The sequence below is a fragment of the Corylus avellana genome, chromosome 7 (genome assembly GCF_965113065.1).
Source record: "Corylus avellana chromosome 7, dhCorAvel1.hap1.2, whole genome shotgun sequence".
NCBI lineage: Eukaryota > Viridiplantae > Streptophyta > Magnoliopsida > Fagales > Betulaceae > Corylus > Corylus avellana.
In genome coordinates, this window is record NC_142496.1 from 20883600 (window position 1) to 20908415 (window position 24816).

Here is a 24816-nt window from a genome sequence, read left to right on the forward strand (position 1 = left end):
GTTAAGAGTAATTCTAGGTGACTTATTTGTGTCTTACTAAAAATAATGTAATTATTAAAATCACTATTAACTTTGTGATTAATCATTATTAAATTTTGATCAAATAATAATTTTAATAGTTACATTATTTTTAGTGAGACATAAATAAGACACAAATAGGTCATTTAAAATTGCCCATACGATAAAAAAAAGATGAAATGCAAATTAAAATTAAAATTGAGTTGACAGTTGACAGTTGACAGCTTGCATTTTCCAGATTGACCCATAACAACACGTGGCCAACTGATTCTTAATTTACTCGAGTTTCAATCCTTTTACGTGATTCTGTCGAACTAGGATGTGACACCGACATGAACCTGAAACCTGTTCTTGAGTTGAGTTGTGGGTGCAATAAAGAATGAGCATATATAGACATACTGTACAACGATCTTCCTTATTTTATTTTTTTATTTTTTATATTTTTATTTAAATTGTTAATAATTTAAATAGTCACATATGAATCTGAAGGTAGGATAATTTAAAATTTATTTTTATAGATACGTCTCATATCTACAATCTTGCCATTCAAATTATTAGAAATAATCTTAAAGGTATATGCCTTATCCAAAACAAAAGGTAAAGATAGAGGGAAGGTTTAGTTATTAATTAAGCTAATAAAGTGTAAGGATATAAATATTAAATACAACTATACAAGATAAAAAAAAAAAAAAAAAAAAAACAAAGGTAGGTGGATGGATGGATGGATGTTATTCTCTCTCAAAGTTATCTCCACTTGGGGGCTTTATTAATTGATTAAGCTAATGCTTTATTAATTAGGTAGTTCCAATTTGTATGCAATCTTTCTCAACCTAGCAATAATTTTAAAAGGGCAAACATCTAGGTAGGAGATAACTACAGATTTTGAGGGATTTGGTTTAGATTTGTTAAACAACTACAGCGTATCTTTTGTATTTTTTTAACCGTATAAATTTAATTCTAATTTTTTTTATGAGAAAAAAAGGGATAGAGTTTTCCTCCAAACTAGGTTGAAGGAACTTCCTTCAACCCAGTCTATAAAAATGACACGTGTCCAATTTTTTTAATAACATGTAAGATGCACATGAGTTTTTAATATTATTTATTCCAACTTTGTTTTTTCTATTAAAAAAATATATGCATCTCATATGTTCAAATGACCAAAGTTTTTCTCCAAATTAGGTTGGAGAAATTTCCTTCAACCTAGTTTATAAAAGTGACACGTGTCTTTTTCCTTATATATGTAAACACAATGATCTAGTAGACTTATCTTGAAACTAATTTCAAGTATTGCCTAGTGGAATTTTAAATATCATTGTCTCGATGATTGCCTGAGTCAGTAGAGGGATATTTTTAATTTGTAGACTTTTTCCTCATGTCCATCCACTTGACATCCTTCAATTTTTTTATTTTTTTTATTTTTTTTTAAATTTTTTTATAATATAGATATCTTCTTTTAATTCACTATTAAGAAAAGTTGTTTTCGTCCCTAAGAGGTAGCTCAATTGGCTGGGACTACGCTTAATAAAGCGGAGGTCACTAGTTCAAATCTCCTTTCTCCCTCTTGTGTGGACATCCAAAAAAAAAAAAAAAAAAGTCGTTTTCACATCCAACTGATGTAATTCCAAATCAGTTGATACAGATTCAACAACATAGTTTTGACCAGTGGGATCTTTTTCTTCCTTGGGACTCTTTGGACAGTTAAAAAAATTGCAGTTTTTTGCCCAAAAATTTTGATCCTTCTACCCTAGAACTTTCCCCTTCGTCTAAAAGATCTCGAAATCGTACATTTTGGTTGGGAATGATTCACCAACACCGTCAAAACCCAAAGGAGGAGTGGTTTCTCTCTTGTTGGGGAGAAAATTTACTGAATAAGGTCTCTTTAATGGATAGGAAAAAAAATTTCTCCGGTATTTTTCTTCCAATATATAGTGTCTTTTTAATATTTCAGCGTTAATGGCTTGCAAGATTTTCTATAGAACGATACTTGATTCCTCTGAAATTTTTTGTTTTGTTTCCTTTCATGACCTAATGTTGGAGTAATGCTACAAGTCTCTCTTGTGTCACTCCAAAGATGATGTGGTTCTTAAAATGACCATTGGACTTGTGATAGATCATTATTGAATTTTGATCAAATGGTGATTTTAAAAGTTATCTCATTTTTTAAGGATACAAAAGTGAGACTACCGTAAAAATATAAATACCTTAAACTATGGTCTTCGGAAGTCTTCGGTTAGGGTGAAAATCCTCCACGTGGAGGACAATGAAAAAGAAGTCAACTCAAGTAGGTTTCTGACTTCCACTATACTTATAAAGTGTAATATAACTCTTCACCAAGAGTTATATTATCACTTTTAAAACCCTATATTTTCTTAACACGTACAGAGGACGGCTTGTGCAAACTATGAAATAAATAATCGATGGCGACATAGACAGGGTTAGTCATCAGACCTAACCGACGTTGCATTCGATCGTACAAACAAAAAAGAATCTCTGCAAAACTTCTTGTTTTACCAGATTTGTTTGGTCGGGTAGGTTTCGAAGATCGATATATATATATGGAGCTTTGCATTCTGGGCAGATATAAAGTCGGTCGAAAGATTGGAAGCGGGTCTTTCGGGGAGATATTCCATGGTCTGTATGTGTATATATATATATGATCCTTTTCACACCACATGATTTAATTCTAATTCTGATTTGTTTGTTAATGGTTCCTTTTAACAGTTGATCTATTCCTGCGTACGTACAAGATATATAGACTCATTAATGATGGGATGTTTTGCATGCATGTTGCAGGTACTGACATCCGTACTGGTGAAAAGGTTGCCATAAAGTTTGTAAGTAAAATGCTGATATATATATATATATATATATATATATATATATTGAAAACTGTTTGTTTGTTGTTCACAGGGGAAAAACTTCACTTATCTTTTTTTATGTTCGGTACTTTTGTAATCATATTTTTAAAGTTTAAGAAGTTGCAACGACATGTTTTCATGTTTTAAAAGTTTGTAATGTCACACCTATATTTTGCAATCAAATGGTTAATATGTAAAAGGTTCTTTATATTACTGTGAAATTTATAAAAATACAAAATTATCTTAACTAAATAATTTAAAAAATGGCCGGAACAGCTTAACCCTTTTTTTTATTTTTATTTTTATTATTATTATTATTATTTTTTTTAATATGGGTATTTTGTGCATTTTGACGTCCTCCGTTAGGATTTAACAAAAAACTTTTTAATATGGGTATTTTGTGCATTTTGGCTTTCTCCGTTAGGATTTAACAAAAAAACCCTAACTGAGATGTGACATTGCAAAATTTTTAAATATAAAACCTGACATTGCAACTAAACATCATGGGTAAGTGAAGTATCCCATTAATAATACTAAAGGGGTTACACTTTCTTATCCTCAGGAATATGTCAAGACACAGCACCCGCAACTGATGTATGAATCACAAGTGTACAAAGTACTACATGGAGGAAGTATGCAAATTAACATTTGATATTTTGCCTGTTTAATTACTAGTTGATTGTATTCAATTTTTTTTTTTGTATATGGTATTTTTTTTTTTGTAATCTTATTAGAAAATCATGTTCATTTGTAATAACTCCCTCGTTTGATGTCTAACAACTGCCATCTTTGGCAGCTGGAATTCCATATGTTCACTGTACTGGGATTGATGCAGATCATAATGTTCTTGTAATGGGGTTATTAGGACATAGCCTTGAAGAACTATTTAATTTTTGTGGCAAGAAATTGTCTTTGAAATCCGTTCTCATGCTTGCAGATCAGATGGTAAGGTTTGCTTGCATCCAATTTGTACAACTTTTTTAACATGTATTAATTCTAGTTTTTCTGGCCTGAAATTGGTGACTATGATCTGCCTGTTGCTAGATTGACCGAATTGAATTTGTTCACTCCAAATCTTATCTGCATCGAGATATCAAGCCTTCCAATTTCCTTATGGGAAGGAGAAATCATGAGAATCACAAGGTTGATCAACATTTTAAATCGATTTTGAGATTTTTATACTTAATTTCAGGATATTGTTAATGTATTTATTGAGTTTTTTTTTCTAATATTATTCGCATCTAGGTGTTCATCATCGACTTTGGTCTGGCGATCAAATATAGAAATCCTTCATCACATCAACACATTCATTACAGGTTTGTGGAGCATTGATTTCAATATTACTGGATAAGCTTGTCTGATGTTCATAAAAAAGGCTTGGAAGGGCTTTGCATTTATTTCATTATCTGCTTGATATGGAATGTATGGCAAATATGTATTCTTCTGACATTCTTTGTCTAACATTGTCCACATACTACTCAGAGAAAGTAAGAATTTTGTTGGAACAAGAAGATTTGCTAGCAGAAATACTCATCTTGGAATTCGTATGTTCCATTTCTTTTCAATAGTGTATTTGCTAGCATGGGTTTGATCCCTATTTGGGATTTTTAATAAGTTTCTTAATTTGTTAAAACTTGTAGAACAAAGCCGGAGGGATGATTTAGAATCTCTTGGATATGTTCTCATATATTTCCTAAGGGGAAGGTAAAAATACTCCATGCACTTTTAATTGTGTATGCTCTATATTGCATAGTTTGGAGTCCTTTGGACCATTATGCTGATATTTTCTCGTTTCTGGCAGCCTTCCTTGGCAGGTTAAAGAAGAGAATTCAAAACAAAAGGAGGAAATGGTTAAAAATTTGAAGGTTTCCACTTCTATTGAGGTATAATTTTGAGAAATAGCTTGTGAATATCTGCTCTTCACACTTCTAATTACAATATTTCTTTAGTACTAGAATGTTTTCTGATTTTTCTGCAGGGCTTATGTCACGGTTGCCCCATAGAATTTGAGTCCTACTTTCACTACTGTCGCTCACTTCACTTTGACAGCAATCCAGATTATGGTTATCTGAAAAGAATGTTCAGACATCTTTTTTCTCGTGAAGGTTTCTATACCATTTCCTTGCTTTTTCTATAAAGTACAAATAAGATGGATAGATGTAATTATTTAACACAAACTATATACATATATGTTCAATTCCTTCCTCCAGGATTTAAAATGGATTATGTGTTTGACTGGACCATATTGAAGCACCAACAGTCGGTGCAAAGCAGCAGCATAGCAAGGCCATTAATCAGTGCTGGAGTCTTTCCAGCAGAGAAGAGTGTTGCAAAGGTTTCAGAAGTAGCTCTAGGTGCTAAGGTAGTTTATAGTTTCTTTGACAATTATGACATTTGAATTTTTATATGCATCATAGATTCATAGGCATGGTTTTCATTTCCCAAAATTTAAAACAGAAAAGAAATTCTCCTAAACTGCCTTACAAAGACTCTTCCTTCAATAAGTTATTTGCCACCACTAATTATGATCAATTGGCTGTGTGTACTGAGTTATAGAAAATTCTTCTCCAGGATAGAAGAAAACTTCTTATAAACAAAACCGAACCAAAACACCTTAAGAGTTTCTATTATAGCAAGGAGATTAGAGTTCTTTTTCTGCAGAAAAGCAGAACCTAATAAACACGAATTTTAAACAATGTAGACGGATCTCAAAAGCGATAGAAGAAGAGTAGTTTTTTCAGTATAAAAAACTGGTCTATAGGCGGTAATCGCTCCGACCTCATTCATGCCAAGTGTGCCATCAAGGCGCCACTAGCGCCCTATAGCCTACTGGCACGTGCACGTGCTGCTTCGCAACGTATTAGAGCATACAAACAAGTGTAAACACTTAAGTATTGCTTTAAAGCAATAGGTTGGTGTGAGTTAGCATTAATAAATGCTTTCCTTATCTTCTCTCTTTCTCATGTGGGACTCCTTTTCTAAGACTCATATATGCCTTCCATTCTAAAATTTTCCTTAAACAAAGACATACATATATAATTATATTGATTTTGAAAACACTCTTTTAACACTGAATTGAGACCAATGAGTCAAGATGTTTATTTGATGTGGCAAGCCAAATGCAAGTAGTTGGATTAAGATAGGTACAATTTTTTTTTGAGTTCCCTGGTGATGCTTATTATTGTGTGCTACTTCTATAGATTTTTTGTTGAACCTCAATTTTCTCCATGGTTGACAAGGCCATGAACCTTAATTTATCTCACTCTGAGATGGTTGGACCTATACAGTTTTCTAGCTTGAAACTAATGGAGCAACCAAGAGATTGGCCAAGGCAAGCTTCTGCCTCTAATAGAAGGAATGCTGCTCCAGTACCAGATAAATCAAGTCCCTTTTGTGCTCAAACCATCAAAGCTGTCCAGAAGATAGAAACTCAGCAGAGAAACTCTCCCAGATTCTTGATGCCAAGGGCACATCTTCCAGCAGAAAGGGTTCAAAAACATGAGCCTATTATTATTTCCTTGAGGGCCATATACCAAAACAATGATGAGAAATGTTAGCATTAGCTTTGTGGGAAGCTGTTTGACATATCCCATTTTCCTCTCGTGTAAATCGTAATTTGTCATAGTACTGTTACATCTTAAGCTAAAGTTCAGCTTCTATTAGCATATATGGCTAAGGACTTCTATTAGCATTCTTTTCTAATCACTCTTCATAATTTTCTGATGAGCTTATGAATTCTAAATTATATTGCTCACCAAGTACTAAGAAATCCAGAACCATTGGTTTTACTCCAAACAACCTTAATGTTTGTACAATGCTCAGAATATAATCATGAATTCTGATGGAAGTTTGGTTCTTCTTTACTAAAATGAAATTCTGAGTTGATATAATACCATAAGTTGGAATACTTCAGCTTTGCAAAATGTTCCTCTCAATCTGGTGGGAGAATGTATTGATTATAAATATCATATTTAGTGCAATGAATCATACTAAAATTACCAATCATACCCCCAAACAAGGCCATTTTTACCATTCTGAAAAATAGTTTGTACTTACTGTCTTTTAGCATTTTAAAACAGCCGCATTCATTAGATATGAAAGAAAAAAACTGTCTAAAAATTAGATATTCGCATCAATAAATTCTTCTCCCATTTCTTGATTTTCCTTATTCTTCTTTCATTTTCTTTGTTGGGTAGCATCTGTATCTGGTTCGTTGAATGAGCCTTGCCTAGACAAAGAAAACATACTCGGGGTCTTAGGGTGGTATGTTGAGATTCTGTTTCCCTTACCATCATAAACAGCAGCGTCATCCTCGTCCGGCACTTTACATTTTTCTCCTAATATAATTGCTTTCTTCCAAATGGAGTCTTCTGGGTTGAACTTCCCTTTCCTTCGCCGATGATTTTCATCTCTTTTAGCCATTGACATGCTTCTTGATAATTTCATGCTTAAGCTCATGGTCATTTTTCGGTCAGACGCGGACTTTGTCAAGCGATTGGAAGAGTTAGTCTCTTCCATTTGTTTCATCGCAGGTGGAAGTGGCAGCTTCTTGTCTTGTGTTTCTTTGTTATCCGTGGAAGCCATTGGCTCTAGTGGCTCCGCAGGTTTTGGAGGAGTTAGAAGAGATGTCATTGTCGTTGTCATTGTAGTTGTTGCTGAATTAAACCCTTCTGACTTCTCTGTTGCTTTTGGAGAAGGAGATGGTGATGATCTTTTCCGAGACCGAACTCCACACAGAGCTGCGATCATAGCAATTGTTGCGGCCAACCCCACGGCAAGGAGTGAAAATGAGAGCTCCGGAGGCCTTAACGGGTTCTCATTCGTAGGGATTCTCCTCCCCATGACTGAAACATCCAAAAATAAGGTGAGGAGTTTTGATCTCTGCTTCTCTCTCACTCTGTTTCTCTTACTCTGTTTCTCTCACTCTGTTTCTTCTCTGTTCTCTTCTATTTCTACTTGATTTATTCTATCTTGGTTTGATGTTGGAAAATGGTGCCAGCCACAATGCTCTGTTTCGATCTTGGTGAAGGAAAAAGGAGTCCCAAGATGAAACAGGTGTTTTGGTTTCTTGGAGTATCCGAAATGAATTGCTTGAAGCTAGGAATTGAGAGGATGGAAGCAGAGGTGAGGAGGCAGAGTTACTATTATGAGGCTTCTCAGGGCCACCTATTTTGGGCTAAAGCAATCACTTGATGGTTAAGTTGGTTACACTTTTGTCTAAATATATCTCCAGAAATAGTTAGACAAAAACAGTCGAAACACTGAATTCTCAATAGCAATTCTGACATAGCGGGTAGCAAAAGAAGAAGAAGAAAAAAAAAACGTGCAGAAGCTTCTACATCTTCAGAACAAAGAAATCCAACGAACTCAAACTTTGACAAGACTGATGAAATTGATTCTAAATTCAACGTGTCCTCAACATCACACCAACTGTGTTGGGGATAAATAAAATATCCCCAAGGGTCCCACTAGGCGTGCCAGAGGCCCCTCTGACGTCTAGCGCCACGTCAGTTGGGGATAAAGTATTCCCGTGGGTCCTCTAGTCGATTTGGCAGATGCAGGTACAGTTAAAAATGGGACAAACCCCGAATTTTACGGGATAAGCACATTAAGTCTTAACATACGATAAAAATTTTAACCTTTCTCTTTCTTCATGAGCAACTGCCTAGAAAATTATATAAAAGGGAGTTCTCTCTCTGTAAGCTGAGCGTCGGTTGGTAATGTCGATTTTGGTAAAAAAATTTTATTTTCGCCTTTTGAACTGATAATGTTAGTAAAGTCAGTTATTTTACTGACTTATTCCATCAAATTTTATTTTATTTCGCATTTTGAACCGAATGGCGGTCGGTAAAATCGGTGTCGGTCGAAAGTCTGTAAAGTCAGTGTCGATAATGTCGGTATGTGGAAAAGTGGCAAATTTGTCGGTAAAGTCGGTCGGTAAAGTCAGTTTGGTTAAAAAACCTCTTCCGCCACCAAACTGAAAATTTCGGAATAAAAAAAATCATGTCGCCTATTGTCCGTCATCTAGTCGGTAACGGTTGGTGTCGGTCGAAATTAGTAGAAAGTCAGTCGGAAGTCAGTTAGTCGGTAATTTGCTCAGCCCTACTCCTACATGCTAGTTCTCTCAAGAATCCAAGCCATTATTTCACACTCCAAAACACGCATGCTAACTTAAGCATCAAAATATTTTTAGCTCCGGCCGAGAACTTCCTAACTCCCAGGCACCACCATTCTCACACTAGGGTGACCCCCATCTTAGTCCAGCCATGCAGTAGCCAGTAGTTTGTTCCAACTCAAAAATTTCCCGAACAAACAGTAACTTAAATAATACAATTATACAGATCTAAAATGGTAAACTAATCTCCTAAAAAATATTGGCTACGTAAGGTAAGGTAAGGTAAAGATAAGATACGTTTAAAGAGTGGAATTGTGAAAATGTGTTGTTAAGAGGCCAAGGGACCTCTATATCAGCTTTTGCAGCAAAGCCACTGTCCTTTGTGGCCCTTTCTCGGCCTGAGGGCCAAGATCTTATTGGACCTGCCTTTGGGCTATTTTCATATCCCATCACTATATGGGCTAAGTTGAGATCCTTTTTTTTTTTTTTTTTTTTTTTATTAATTTTAAAATTATTTTTTATTAGATTTCTGTTTGTATTAACATAAAACTCCGTAATCTTTTGATTATAAATGAAAATCTTATCTTATATATATATATATATATATATATATATGTATATATTTTGTTTTGAGAAAACTGAATAAGAAATAGACAAATTTACGATCTCTTGTTTATTTTCCACGCATTCAATAATAAATTTATAAAAAAGATGGACAAGAAATTTATGTCGCCCCGGCCGGATGAGGAAAATAGGTCCATATAGCGGAAATGTGAAGTACTTTTTAGATCCGATCAAATATGGGCTGGGCCCAAAGAAAAATTTAAGCTTTCTTTTCCACTTCCAAAAAAGAGAAGAAAATGACAATTTCCTTCCTTCATATATAAATATATAGGCTCCAATCCATTTAGCAAATGGCTTAATTGGTAGGTGGTTTTTGATCCATTGCCAAATGGGGGACATACATTTAGTTTGATGTCACCTAGTTTTTGCCACTTTTGTAGTGAAGTAGCATCTTCTCTTTAGAAGACGAAGGTCGAAGGTATCCGGTGAGAGAAAAGTACTTGGTGGTGGTGGTGAATGAGAAAAGTACTCTGTTATCAGATTCACCCCTTTATTGCCATGTGTAAAGTAAGAGGGAAAAAAAAAAAAAAAAAAAACAAACAAACATAAAAGATAACAAGTACTTTTTGTACATATTATAAGAAAATAATATATATTATCATATTCATAGGCAATGATGGAATAAGAGAACAAAACATATTCAATTCAAAAAACTAGTGTTATTTAGTATACTCATTTTCATAGGTAAACAAAACAAAACAAAAAAACAAAAAATCTTAAAATATGCTGCGTATATCATAAGCGGTAATAAACTATGCCTTTCTTCTTGTTGGGTTACTTGGGTACAATTTAGCGGGCATTTTTTATTTTTTTTTATGTGTCCGCACAAAAGAAAAGAAAAAAAAATTGGAGAATGAAGATTTGAACTAGAAATTTTAGGCATTGTTAGTATAATTTTATTGTAAAAAAACATTTACCGGTATTGTTGAAAAAGTAGAAGAAGATTGTAGGGTGAGTTAAGGACAATCAATGCTTTTAGAATTCTATAAATTTTGTTGTGTCAAGTCCAACGTGAAAGTAACCTTGTCTTCTCTTTGGTGAGAGACCCATTACTCCTAATAAAGTTATTCTTTCTTTTTGGACTTGACACAACAAAACACTTGCTCAGGAAAAAAAAATTAAAAAAAAAAAATTACTTTGAATTCTTTTTACTGCTCCATAAAATTTGATTTATTATTTATTTGGTTATTTTTTAGATTTTTTATTTATTTTAATTTTTAGGATAGTAGACCATATAGCCGACAGAAAGACGTTGGATTAGAAAGGAAATGGAGGATGTGGGCTTCTCGTGCTTCCATTCACCAAATATATAAGACCCATATAATTTCTCGAATTCAATTGCTTTTCTCATCAATTTAGAATCAACCCAGATTGTATTTTGAAGTCTTTTTATAGCTTTCTTTTGTTTTTTGGCGACATTGATTATTATAAGTTGAAGGTCTTTGCAATTAAAGTAATATATTTATTACTGCGTAACAAGTTTGCCTTTTTGTTTTGATTTGTTTCTTTCAATGGTTTGGGATTGAATTGAAAAAAAAAAAAAAAAAACAAAACAAAAAGAGAAGCAATCGTGAATGGAAGAAGGCAACCCAAGAAGCAAGTTCAAGAGGGTCTGTGTATTCTGTGGGAGCAACCCTGGCCACAGAAAAGTCTTCAGTGATGCTGCTCTTGAATTGGGCAATGAACTGGTTTGTTTGTTTCTTTTGTTTCTCTCTTTCTTTCTCTTTCTCTTCTTCAGGATAGTGCAGTCTCAAAAGCTTTGGTATATTTTCTCAAAACGTCTTCGTTTCGATGATATTGTATTCATCTATAGGTTATGCGCTGAACTGCGAATGTTTTTAGGATATTGAAACTGTACTTTGGTTTTTGGGATTTGGCCTCAAAATGAATTCTTTGTGAAATGATAGTTTGATGTGTTCGGTTGGTTCTGTTTGGTAATGAGACTTGTATTGGGTGTTGGTTTCTGCTAAAAGAACATTAATTTGATTAATACATTGATGAGTTGGGAATTGTGCTTTTCATGTACTGAACTGGGCATATGGGGATGGTTTTGTGTTTTTGCTTACTATCCTTGATTGGATTAGTCTTGAAGGATTGTTTGTGGTTGGTGTTAACAGGTGAAGAGGAAGATAGACTTGGTGTATGGTGGGGGAAGTGTGGGGTTGATGGGTTTGATATCCCAGAAAGTGTATGATGGAGGTTGCCATGTTCTCGGGTACAGCTAAGAAACATGTCTCCTATGTTACATTGTTTGTGTCTTTCATTAATAATCCTGGCATTTAATGCAGGATAGGTTTTCATTGATCAAATTCAAATTACATCACTTGCGAAATTCTTAAGTGTGTTTCATGTATATGCAGGATCATTCCAAGAGCTCTCATGCCTCTTGAGGTATCTGTTCTCTTTATCTGTTTATGTATTTATTAAACTACAATGCATAATCCCCTTCTTTGTTTTTTTATTTCTTAAACTACTAGCCACTGTTAGTTTGCAAATTCATCTTGTTCTTGCTTGAGATTATTTTGATGCTGGCATAGATTCTTTGATTCCCCTGTTTTTACTTTTTAATTTATTCTTAATTACAATGCATTGTCTTTCATTTTTTTCAGTGTGTATTACATGAGATTTCAATTCTTAGCAGCTGTAATTAGGGGGAGAAAATTTGATTGGGTGTCCAATATGATATAAGTTCTAGTCCTCTGCTTTGGGAAGTACTTATAATGTTGGTAGTTGAAAACATGTTCACCTGCTCATTAGTAAATTGTGGACAACACTGACAGATATCTGGTCAAACTGTTGGAGAAGTAAGAACTGTTTCAGACATGCATGAGCGTAAAGCTGCGATGGCTCAAGAAGCTGATGCCTTTATTGCTCTTCCTGGTAATCATCTGGAAAATTCTCACCAATATTCATTCACAAGGAAACAACAATCACCTTGAGTGTCTTATTCCTTGAAACTGTTGAGATCTTCCTTTATAAACTCGAAATTGTTATTCTTGGAGTAGTACTACAAACATCTTTTTCTGTTTTTGATGGTTTTTAGGAGGATATGGAACCATGGAAGAACTGTTGGAGATGATAACATGGGCCCAACTTGGAATTCATAAAAAACCGGTAACCTATCAATTTCATATTTAAAGATCCAAAAAGTAGGATATTGCCAAGGTTGTAACTGGATATTAATTTCTAAAGGTTGGTCTGCTAAATGTTGATGGGTACTATAATTGCTTGCTGGCATTATTTGACAATGGGGTTGAAGAAGGATTCATCAAGCCAGGCGCTCGGCGTATAGTCCTTTCCGCTCCAACTGCCAAAGAACTAATGACTAAGATGGAGGTATCCTTATAAGTTTACTAATTTTTTTCTCTCATAATCAATTGGTCTTGGTGGAAGGAAACATTTTCTTTCTTATTTTTCAAAGAAAAAAAATGAGAGAGAAAGAGATATAAATGCAAGGTTAGCTTCTAAATAGCAGTTACAGTTCTGATGTGTATTCTTTTCTTCACCACAGTGGAAAAGATGGATAAAGCTTCACCAGATTTCTGAAATTATGGAAAATTTTAAATTACTATCAAAAAAATGGCAAAGCTGCCAATAACATGGATGAGCTTGTGGAGCTCTTGAAAACATTATTACAAAAGCTTACCTGCCTATCACGATTTGGCTCATGTTAATTAATGGGATTATGGGAGTCACCAATTGAAAAAACAATTCAAATGAGCTTGGACATATGAATCTTCTATGCCTGCTGATATGGCCACCTCTTTTTGGTTGCCATATTGCAAGTAAGAAGAATAGATGAGAGCACATTTCATAGATCTCACTTTCCTTTTTGGCCCCATCTTTGTCTTTTCATATCAATAGAAGCCTTATTGGCATGGTAAACATCCTCTTAGCAGGCTTACAGGAAATTTTACTTCAATCTTTTTTTGACAGGGAGATGATAGAGTGTAAATTTCACTATATCATCATCTAATTCTTTGATATCCTTTTGCAGCAATACACTCCTTTCCAAGAACACGTTGCCTCTCATGAAAGCTGGCAGATGGAGCAACTTGGCAATTATCCGGGAAAAGAAAATGCACAGTGATTGTTGGTGGTAGATCTTTCTCCTAAATTGATTCCTGATGTGATTCATCATCATTTAAGTGGAAGAATCTATATAGATGGGGCCATATATTGAACATTACTATGTACTTTTGTCGTTCTTTCTCTTTGAATTGTAGTAACTTTTTCCCCTGTTGTCTTATGACATACATTGGTTTGTGGTCAGTTGGAACACTATTCTGTAGTCATATCTCGTTGTTACCACTTGTAAAGGGCAAATTAAGATACTTTGAAATGGGAAGAGACCATATGCAGTAGTACAGAATCTTCTATTAAGTGCTGAGAGGTCCCACAGTGTAGTGGGTTAATTGGACTAGATAGGTGATTTGAGGACATCTTGGACTTTTGGGGAAGCTATTGATTCCGAGCAACCAAACATGATTTCATCATCAAATCCGCTCATGATATCATCAAAGGAACTACCATTCTTAAAAACTTATGAAAATGAGTTTATTACTGCCTATTTACAGCTTGATCCTGCAGCATTCCTCAATGGGTGCTGCAATTTTACCATTGATTTAGCTATAGAAATTTAGTTATGTTTATTTCTTTAGTTCATATCATAATTTAGTAAGTTAAAACAATTTCAGTAGAAGATAGTCCCACCTACTACCTTTCCAAAGTTAGAAGAGGGCCGACATAGAGTTTGACACAGAAAAGTATTCTTCTCCCCTTCCCACTTCCTTTTCTCTCTCATTTAGCTTCCTCAGTCCCTCCTTCCACAGAAATTTAATAAGCAAAATTCCTGGCAAACTATGACATAAATGTTCATGCAAGTTTGGGGCTGGACCATATATATTCCAGTATGAGAAATATAGGCAACCTTCTTCTTCTTTTTTTTTATTCTAAAAATTCCAAGCGTTTAGTCCCTACCAACTTTTGAAGGGAAAAAAATTATGGCCTCGTTGCTCACGCATTCTTTGTTTTTTTCTTTCTACAAAAAAAGTAAAAACATTAACTTTAAACCAAAAAAACTCAAAACTACTTTTATTTGTATGTCATATTAAAATACTTTTTCAACTAAAAAGCAAAAAGTACTTTCTAAAAAACGTTACCAAACGAACCCGTAGTGACGCCGGATATTGAGAAAGAAGATGTAATTTTCCATTATGACTAAATGAGTGAGTTGGGAACAAGCAAGAGTTTATTTGTTAAGTCATTAATCAGTGACAGGCCCCGCATAGATGAGAAATTGAAAACATGCTGGATTTTGACAGCCTTTAGTTATCTTGAGGTACAAGTCATAATTTGAAGACATGAATACCAGTTGTTCTCCAGGAGATGGCTACCCCACCCCCACGGCCCTACTCTCTCTCTCTCTCTCTTTCTCTCTCTCAGATTCCCTTGCATGTCAGTTATTTTGCTAATAAAAGGAAGGAATACACATCCCTAGGGAGTGAAAAATTGGTGTTGAGATTATAGAACTTGCCTAAAAGTAGAATAGCAGAGCAGTGCCACAGGAAATGACTCGTCCCAGATCACAGGAACCTTACTGTATGCAGCTTTATAAAGTGAGCTTGGCATTATATGAAGATGCCAAGCTGCAACTCACATGGATTTCTCAAGGGATCACCAAGGAAGGGTCCTGATGTCGTGGGAATCTTCTCTCTGATGAGTCTAGTTATGGGGTTGGCTGATGCTGTCAACTTTTCCCTTAAGTAGGGCTACAAATAGGCCACTTCTTTTTGAGTGATGCTATCAATACAAGTTGTTTTTTCACTGCAAAGAAAATGCTACACGACTTCTCTCTTTTACAAATATAATTAAAAAATATTGTAGTGAATATCTGACGTGACAACTGTTGCGTTAAGAAGTAAGCAATTGAGAGCGTAAAATAAAAAGATTTTGCAACATTTCTCCTTACCACAGTGTACTAATTCTCTGATGTGAATTTGAGGATATCTCTAGGATTCTAAAATGGGTTTCGTTCTGCAGAATGGATTTTTCACTGGTGGTGGGCTTTTAGTCCTGTTGATGGTGGACCTCCTGATCCGGTAATGTCATGAATATGAGGTGAAGGTGGACATGGGTGTTGCCGCTCTTGGGGAGAGGTCCCTATTCTTTCCTTATCCTAATTGGGGTTTCTGTAACATTGAAAGCCATCAACTGTTTAACAGACATAACATGAAGTGACTGCAGAGGTATGTGAGTCATATGGGGGGTCCTCCATAACTTTTTAACTTAAAATTAGGTCTTGTTTCTCAGACCTTGTCCATTTCAGGTTCTTGTCCTTGTCACCATCATTCTGCCGTCTATAATGGCAATGGCAATGTCTAAATCTTTAACAGAAACAAGTAAAAAAAGGGAAGACAAGAGCCAGACAGAGTGAAAAAAAAAAAAAAAAAAAAAAGGTGAAAAATTTCAAGCTTGTAATATCTAAGACTGGTAATGGAGCCACACTTCTAAGGTGATGTCCCCAGGACCCCAGCACAACTTCTCCAACAACCATAATTTTACTTTTTAGAATAAATCATGATTGGATTTTGAATTTAATGGTGATTTTCAGTACTATGTCCAAGAATGTGCACTTGAAAGTGTGAAAGTGTATATAACATTTCTCTTATTTATTTATTTTACTTGAGATATGAGAGCAAAAGTGTTACAAGGGTAGATCTTTTATGCTATATACATTTTTTTTTTTTAAAAAAAAAAAATGGGGAGGTGGAAGGCAAGAATGCTTTTAGAGAAAAGAGTGCAAGCGACTGCTCTAATAAGATGGTGGATGCAAAATTACAATTGAATTTGTGATAAATTACTATTGGATTTTAATTCTATAGTAATTTTAAAAGTTACATCAATTTTGAAATGACACAAGGGAAACATACATAAGGATCACATTTAGCATTACTCTATCCGGATTAATTTATGATAAAGACTCGGGTTGAGGGAAAAGAGCTTTCTAGGCCCAAAGATGATCTAGGTTAATTTTTTTTGACCTGATCATCAACAAGCTTAAGATCACAAAAGAGAAGTTTTCATGTATCACTTTATTTCTGGTAAGCTATATAAGATCGAGAGCATTTGTAACATATACCCAATCAACATTAATAGGTGCATTGCCCCAAAATAAGAGAGTCTAGGGGCCAAAAGGATATTCTCCAAATTACTCTAACAAAATGACAAGATAGAAAAATATGTTCAAGAGTCTTGAGTCTAGCATGCATTTTTAGCTTCTAGAGTTGTTTCTACTCCTTTGGGAAAATAGGATTATAGAAGGCACTAGAATGCCCAATAGTAACCTCATTGGTAAATTTAATTGATAATTTTCCAAATTTCTCTGCAAGCCATGAAAGCTTATCTTTTCACCTAGGTTTTGGGGGAGAGGGATGTTTATGATGCAATTTGCACTATATTGATCAAAGATGGAGAGAATAAATGTTTGGTTCCATTTCATAAGGGAGGCCTAGTGCCCAAGGAGAATTCTAGATTGGTAGGGAGAGGCCATAGTTGACTTGGAAGCATATTTGCTTTTCTATGATAATTTGGCTCTTGATAATACTTTTTAACAACCAAGAAGCATTAATGGCGTTGGTTGATCCTTGGAGAAAGTTGGAGCCACTTGGAGGAAAGGGCATGGACCCACAAGTTGTCATAGTTAGAAGTCAGGTTCCAACAAAGTTTGGAAATAACCCATGATATGAATTCCCAACCCTACTCTATCTATGGGTGTGCAAATAAAACTCTAGACCTTAAGAGATAAGTTGTGTGGGTTTTTTTTTGCCTCCTAAAATTCCCCACTAGAAGTTCTTGAAGAGAAATTCTAATTTATTACAAACTAATTTGATTGGCAAAAAAGTGCTCATACAATATGATAATATGGCTGAAGCTGCTAACCTAATGAGGATTAGAGGGTTTGCTTGGGATGGTGTTATGACTTTCCAACAAGATATTCTACAATGCTCGTTAGAAATAATATCCTCAAAGGCTTCCTTTTTTAATCACACTAGAAAAATGGGAAGGCAAAGAAATCAGGGTTTAGATGGAGTTGTATGAACTATGAAGCTTAAGAACATTCAACACCGAGTTAATGGGTTTGGCTTAGAGTTTCTTCTTTTCTTTTTTTAGGGGGGAGTGAAATTTCATTAGTACAAGAAGGAAACATATAAAAGGAGGAGGTGAAGGACCAAAAAAGACCACAGTACAAACATTATAGTGCAAAAATACAACCTAACAATATTTGAGAATGTGCCAAATAAATGACTTGGCCTACAGTCCAAGAAAGAGGTCGCTAAAAACAATGATTTTAGACGCAGTCCAATAGATGGGATAGGTTATCTGAACAGACACATATTGCAATTGCAATGAAGCTTGGAAGTCATAATGGAGAGGATAAAATTAATAATGGCTAGACCGGAGCCGCCTAAAATGAGTAACTAAAAAAGAGGAAATGGAGAGGAAGATGAGAGGGCAATGGTGTGGAAGAGGTCTCCACTCTCCTATCTGAACTCACTAAGGGAGAGGGAAGACTCCATGGGAGAAGCAGGGGCTGTCGGCCCTCTGGGAAGATAGAGGGCAAGGGAGATAGGCCGGTGGGCCTAAGAGCGTTTGGGTCTATTGAGTAAGTATGTTTCCAACTTTCAAAGTTTTTAATTGAGTGGATGAAAGACTTCCTGACCGAGCGGAGTATGTATCGAAATAGAGTAATGATATAAGGACTCTAGTTCTCCAAAATGTGATGTGGAATTTAAAATTACCAATAGATCAAAATTCAATAATAATCCTATCAAATTTAATGGTAATTTTAAAAGTCACGTCACAATTGAGAGAACTCTATTCCTCCTTATATCATTACTCATTCAGACAAGCTTTGATTGTGGAAGCTTCCTAACAATTTGTGCAGCCAACTATACATGATCTGTATGCTTTTTCGCCTAAAGTGGTTGAGAAAACAGAAAAAGAGACTACTTTTTGAATTTCTTCACTCATTCATGCACATAACATAAGGGCTTTTGCTCATTTCAAAGTACTTTACAGTAAAGATTAATTTTGTTGGAGATTATGACAGGTTCCAGAGTGTTGCATTCTGGTCTCTCACATGAATAATAGATTTCCCTTTCCCCCTTCCCTCACTTTGAGTAGGAAAAAAAAAAACGCAGAAAGTCATTCTGAGAGTCATTTACATACAACCAAAGCCCTTTAACCATTCTATACAGTAACTAAGATCACCATCCTAAGTATACCAAAAAAAAAAAAAAAAAAAATTGACTGAATGGAATGTAGCCAAGAGTTTCAAACTACAAAGATTACAGAACAAATCAAGCAAAGCATGTCTTATAGAAGGAATGACCTAAAAAGCTCCACGCCCTCTTAAGACCAGTAAGCAGGACCGTATTAATCAACCCAACCTCAATCAAGATCTGAGTCATGGAGATACTTCTTGTCATCTACAACCCCCATCAACAAGAATCTTAACATGGACACATACGCAAAAATCCTCTCACTATTGTCAATTCAAGCCTTCTCTTTGGGAGAAGATGATATCAAATGATGCAATGTGGCTGCCTGGATAACAGCACTTGGGTTTGTATCCCTAACACGAACAGATCCAGAACGTCTAAGGCTGAAATTCCTGCCAACACCACTTTGTATAAAATGTTGTAATGGCCGTGGAAGGTGTCTCAGCAACCGTGTTGAACTCACTAGTAAAATCACGCCTATAATAATAAGTAACCTGCAGGAAAAAAAAAGAAAAAAAGTACACAGTAAAACAGTGAAAAACAAACATATGGCAAACAAGTCCTGAAAAGGAGCACTCAGATCTGCATACTCTTGTGGACTAGGTTTTGCAAATCGAGAATAAGGACTGAACTACTAACGGATCTTTTGACAAAAATGGGCATGACAATTAATTAAAATGACCAAATATTTCAGATTGCATACTTTTACTCAACTGGTTTAGACAGATAACTAATTTTGAGGAAAGGCCAGGTAAGATTTCTAAATTGAGATCAATTGACATGCAACATATATGAAGCTTTAAAAACGCATGCTTCAGGCCCAAAAACTATATTCAAGAAGCTTTCTTCTGTAAGCACATTTGAGTAAAAAAAAACACAGCCCACTATTCTCAATTACCATCCAAGCAGAAGTGAAACCCGAGCAGTTGGTGCTGTAGGTAATCGTTCACCTAACGCAAGCATGCCAGCAAGTACACCAGTAACAATTGATGCCACAGCAGCACATGTGGATACTACAATTGCTCTTCCATGTTTTAGACCGCGAGTCTGTTAAAATAGAATGAACAAGTATATTATGACGATGCTTGTTTCTATAAATTTTTGACAAACACCCAGTAGTTTCAATAAAAATGGTTCCTTGTAAACAAAAGCACAAATATGAACAATGAAGAATATATAAGAGAACATCCTATCTGATTCTCTCCATTGCCATTTTTACAGGGAAAAAAAAATAAAAGAAGGGAAGACTCATTTAAAGTATGGATATGTTGGTAATTTGAAAGTTTCTATTTGGCTCAAGGTTAAATAACTAAGATGCAGGTCCATCGGCATATTAAAATGAAATAGTCAATTTAGTCAGCTGTTCAAATACCTGATAATAAAATCCTGTACCACTACAAGATACACTGATTGAAATGCATATAGGTACCAGCATCCTGTGGAAGCCCTGCTCCAAAAATACAAATCCCATCTTTGATATCACAGATGCCATCCTGCAATTAGATTTATTGACATTACTTGAAACATTTTAAATATCTACTTTTTCTTTAGGAATCAAGTTCTACTTTTTGTATATGTTCAACTTCATTTTAGAGATAAATTTGAACCTAGAACACTCAAGGTTCTACTTATCAATATTAGGATCTTGCACAGAATATGAATTATACTGATTCAACAGATACAGTAAGAACATAACAAGATCCTACTCATAAGATGCTATTTTTATATGCTGTGAAGCATCACACTATGATATAAGATGCATTTGTATATGTATAGTTGTCTATTTAAACAATGCTATAATCCAAATCGTGCTCTACCACATTATTAAATATACAGGCCCATGGGAAACCCAAATTCCTCGTTTTTTGGGGGAAGAACGGGGTGTACCTTTCAAATTTTCCAATAATTTAGCTCTGTCAAAATTCGACACAACAATTACAATTCAACATTGATATATAGAGTTTTATTGCAATAACTTCATCCAGAAATCAAAAGATGAGAGAGAAGTGAGGTCAAAGCTGAAAAGGAAGCAAATATAGGCAAAAAAAAATTAAGCTGGGAAGATATAGTACCCAAACAAAATGCCGGATTCCAAGCCATATATAATTTCTTCAACAACTTCATACTCCATCTGAATCAAAAGAAGTGGTGAGGGTGGGGGAAGAGCCATGCTTGATCAAACACTATCAGTAGTATTAAAAAGCAATGGCATAAATCTTACAAAGTGTCAACATAACTAAAGGGGAATTTACCATCTCCTGTTCTCTTCGTTGGCGTTTGTACATACGAAGCCATCCATTGAGAAGTACCTAAGTAAAAGGAGGCTTTATAATCATTACAAGTAAACACAACCATATGTGGAGTATATTATTATGACAAACCTGGTCAAATTGTGATGAAAAAGATAAATATAACAAGAATGGAGGTCTTCCACGCAACAAATAATGCATAAAAAACTAATTAGGTTCCTTCAAGTCCAGGTAGCTCAACATTGGTAACAGGAGTGAAGTATTCACAACACTGCGCTGTACCAAGTCAGCAACATTTAGAGCCAATGAAAGTAGGCCTCATTATGGAACGATCTACAACAATCAGTAATTCATAATCTTGATTCAATTGGAATAAGAGGAAACAGCTCTGTGGTTGCTTTCCAAATGAAGTAACGATGTTACTGCAGTGAATTCATTCTAGGTATCTGCATAGGGTTCATGAACAAAAATAAAAATCTAGTTTATGTTGAATGCTGAAAAGGGGTTTGTGCAGCCAACACCAAGTAGTCTGGATTTGAGGTTTTGTTTAGCTGCACAGTGCATATCTTCAAATTTGAAACATAATGTATAAACATGACCATGTTCCTCAGGCATGCTTTTTGGAGGTCCACATGCCAGGTGCCTAAGTGACCTGTACACTTTGGTACCAAATCCATGCACCAACTATGAATAAGGTAATACTACTATTGACATAAGGCCTTTCATTCAGAAGAGGCTTTTTATGAAATCCAGAAAAGTTTCATCTAACTTTCACGTTTGCTCCAAAATCCGGTCATATGGACAGGAGTTGGTACACTCTTAAATGCCTATGGATATTTCTGACAAGAAAAACATATCAAAACTAAAATCAGATGGTGCGCAGGATAAGGTACCTACAAACAAGATGGCAGCAATGAATGCCAGCCACGGTAAATGAAGAATAGATATGGCAGTAGCCTCTTGCTCCTCACCTCCAGCGCCAACTCCTGTAGATACAAAACAAGCACAAATTATAACTCTAAATAGGTCAAGTCCAAAAAATCAAAAACTAATACTGAAAGCATTGAACCTTTATAATCACCTCAATATTTTGTTTAGAGAGACATTTTGATCCAAGCAGAGAAAAAAAAAAAAAAACAAACTCGATGGTTTTGGAATAATAAAAAAGTGAAACCACAGAGAACAAGAATTCATTGCTATTCACACACTAGACAGGCCTCATGCTAAAACTTTTACACAGGAAAAGAGAAGAAGAAGCCTTTACTTCACATAATTATTGTAGGTCCGGATTCTAACATATATATGAGTACCTACAAGATCAATTCCGCAATCAACAAAGATAATAATGAAGAGCTTAAATTACCTATTGTACCAATTCCGGCCAAAGTAATCCCCATCCAATCAATAGGATTCATGACTTCCTTCAGATAAAAGTGCGAAAAGATAGAAAGAATAGCAAGTCCGCAGCCAGAAACTGGCTGGATAACGGATACCTGAGAGGATATCATTACGAATTAAATCAACGTTAAAAAAAAAAAAAAAAAAAAAAAAGGTGTCAAGACCAGCACAATATGCATCCAAAAATCAACCTTCAAGAGCACAGAAAGTAGTAAAGAAATCATCTTTGATATGTGGTAATACTTAAAAGAGCACCAGGACAAAAATTTGCAGATTATATATATATAGTACATTGCAGATAAAATGATCCTTTTAATTTTATTTTTATTTATATATATCGCTTCATGTTTGTTGTGCATAGAGAAGTAACATAAATGCACTCACAGGAGCTTGAGATAGCGCCCTCAGCATCAAAATTGCCCCAAATATATCCATTAGAAAGCCAATCAACCAAGATTTGTTGAAAGCATATGCTCTTATCACCTACAAACACAAATAAGTTACAATATTCCGCATAAGAGGGGGAAAACAACAACCCAGGAAATTTTCAAGTAATCACGCTATTAAAGTCGAGCGCTTTTATCAGATTTTCGCTAAATTGCATATCTGGGTGAATAATGTTGTGGAATTGTACAAAACCAGTATAATCCGGATCAATTAATACGAAAAATGACAGAAATAAACAATGGAATGGCAAGAAAATGTAAATAAAGCGAAGAAAAAGGGCGAAAAGGATGGGGGGCGTACCTTGAGCTTGAAAGAGAGAGGAGGAAGAATGATGGTGCCCTTTTTCTGGAGGACCTTGCCGATGTTATTACCAGCGGTTGCCGCCAACGTCAAGCAGATCGATTCCCACATCTCTCTCTCTCTCTGAACAAAGCGATCGATTTGGGTCTTCAATGGATAATGGAATCGGGTTTCACCTAATCCGGTTGGTTGTGCGTTTGGGTGGTGACGTACGGGTAATCTTTTCTTTCTTTTTAACCTTTATAAAAAAATGTTAAAAAATTATCTTTTGATTTAGCCGATTTATATTTTTAACATCTCCATTTCCAATTCTTTTAACTTTAATTTAATGTTATTCCACTTTTATAATTCAAAATCTTCGTCATATTTTCCTTAAATTCATGCATTACATGGATTCAAGTCGGTTCAACTCGTGGGTTAATATGTTAAAAGTTAATTCCGACTCAACTCATTATATTTTTTTAACTTCGACATGATACATTGAAATAAGCCGATAACGCAACACGACTCCCCAACCACAACTAGTATAATAAACTGGTCGTGTTGAGATAACTCGACTTGACCCAACCCGACACAAATAACCCATTTAATAAGCGAGTCGTCTTAGATTGATCCAAACACAATCTCTTGGACCCGTTATTTGAAAATGAACTCTAATAATTTACATGAACAATCACAATCTTGTTCAATTAAAATTATGCTCATTCGAACAAGGAATTAGTAATGAAATAATTTTTTTCTTCCAAAAAAAAAAAAAAAAGCATGGGTAGGGGCCGTACCCAACAACCTGCTGTCGTGCTGAGAAAGGAGGTTACCTTTGTGATGTGAAGGTGGAACCAACCGTTTGAAGGCAAAAAAAAGAAAGAAAAGCAAATGTTTGGTGGAGACAAGTGCTACGAGGTGGTCATGACCACTGTCCTGTCCTCATCACACTCGGAGTCGGCGCCATCCCCTGACCAACAACAACTCCTATTTTCTCCTTCAACCCTCATATCATTATTCATATCAACTTTTCATTGATGCAGAGTTGAATAAAATTACTTTTTAACTATTTTTATTGTTTACTGCTATGGTAAGTTATTAATAGATTACTGCTATGGTAAGTCATAAATAATCCTCTTGAAAGAAATCGAGATTATACCATATGTACATGAGAATGACATTAAAGGTTTTGGGCTATTAATTGTACCCTAGACTGGAGAGTTTTCTTCAAGGAAAGTAAACTCACCCATGTTTTGATAAATGAAAGTTTAAAGGAGGTTAAAGAAAGGAATGAGCATGTGTTGAAGTAGGTAAAGTTCAAAAAACAAGGTACCAAAACTGAGATGGAGTGCAATTACTACGCGTGGTCCGTCAATGACGTGCCTAAGAGATGAGACAACACGGTACAAAAACTGGGATGGACTGCAATCACTACGCGTGGTCCATCACTGATGTTTTGCCACACTGAGTGCACCTAATTAAAGTTAAGCAAGTGGCCCATGTATGGCATGCCCACAGTCGGTATTAGTGACATTAAGGAC

General features: G+C 35.2%; 3 protein-coding genes across 3 annotated transcripts; 2 read left to right on the plus strand and 1 right to left on the minus strand.

Annotated features, from left to right (window-relative positions):
• The first annotated feature begins 2573 nt into the window (after nucleotides 1-2573).
• On the plus strand, nucleotides 2574-15311 carry LOC132185116 (uncharacterized). Its single transcript, XM_088518558.1, has 13 exons — nucleotides 2574-2649; nucleotides 2812-2852; nucleotides 3439-3508; nucleotides 3673-3821; nucleotides 3921-4019; nucleotides 4122-4192; nucleotides 4359-4420; nucleotides 4517-4580; nucleotides 4678-4759; nucleotides 4855-4981; nucleotides 5087-5139; nucleotides 15001-15072; nucleotides 15162-15311. Exons 1-13 carry the CDS (start codon nucleotides 2574-2576, stop codon nucleotides 15309-15311), a joined length of 1116 nt encoding a protein of 371 aa, XP_088374684.1.
• Nucleotides 10902-13970, plus strand: LOG8 (Putative lysine decarboxylase family protein). Its single transcript, XM_059597172.2, has 7 exons — nucleotides 10902-11303; nucleotides 11733-11830; nucleotides 11976-12006; nucleotides 12396-12495; nucleotides 12659-12729; nucleotides 12808-12951; nucleotides 13613-13970. Exons 1-7 carry the CDS (start codon nucleotides 11190-11192, stop codon nucleotides 13703-13705), a joined length of 651 nt encoding a protein of 216 aa, XP_059453155.1. The 5' UTR covers nucleotides 10902-11189; the 3' UTR covers nucleotides 13706-13970.
• A 3500-nt stretch (nucleotides 15312-18811) lies between the features above and the next one.
• On the minus strand, nucleotides 18812-23498 carry LOC132185848 (magnesium transporter, putative (DUF803)). The gene is made up of 9 exons (XM_059599645.2): nucleotides 23294-23498; nucleotides 22931-23029; nucleotides 22512-22641; nucleotides 22046-22134; nucleotides 21152-21208; nucleotides 20972-21030; nucleotides 20272-20392; nucleotides 19798-19946; nucleotides 18812-19393 (listed from the first exon to the last, which is right to left on the minus strand). The coding sequence occupies exons 1-9, from the start codon at nucleotides 23402-23404 to the stop codon at nucleotides 19174-19176; spliced, it is 1035 nt and encodes a 344-aa protein (XP_059455628.1). The 5' UTR covers nucleotides 23405-23498; the 3' UTR covers nucleotides 18812-19173.
• Nucleotides 23499-24816: the final 1318 nt, after the last annotated feature.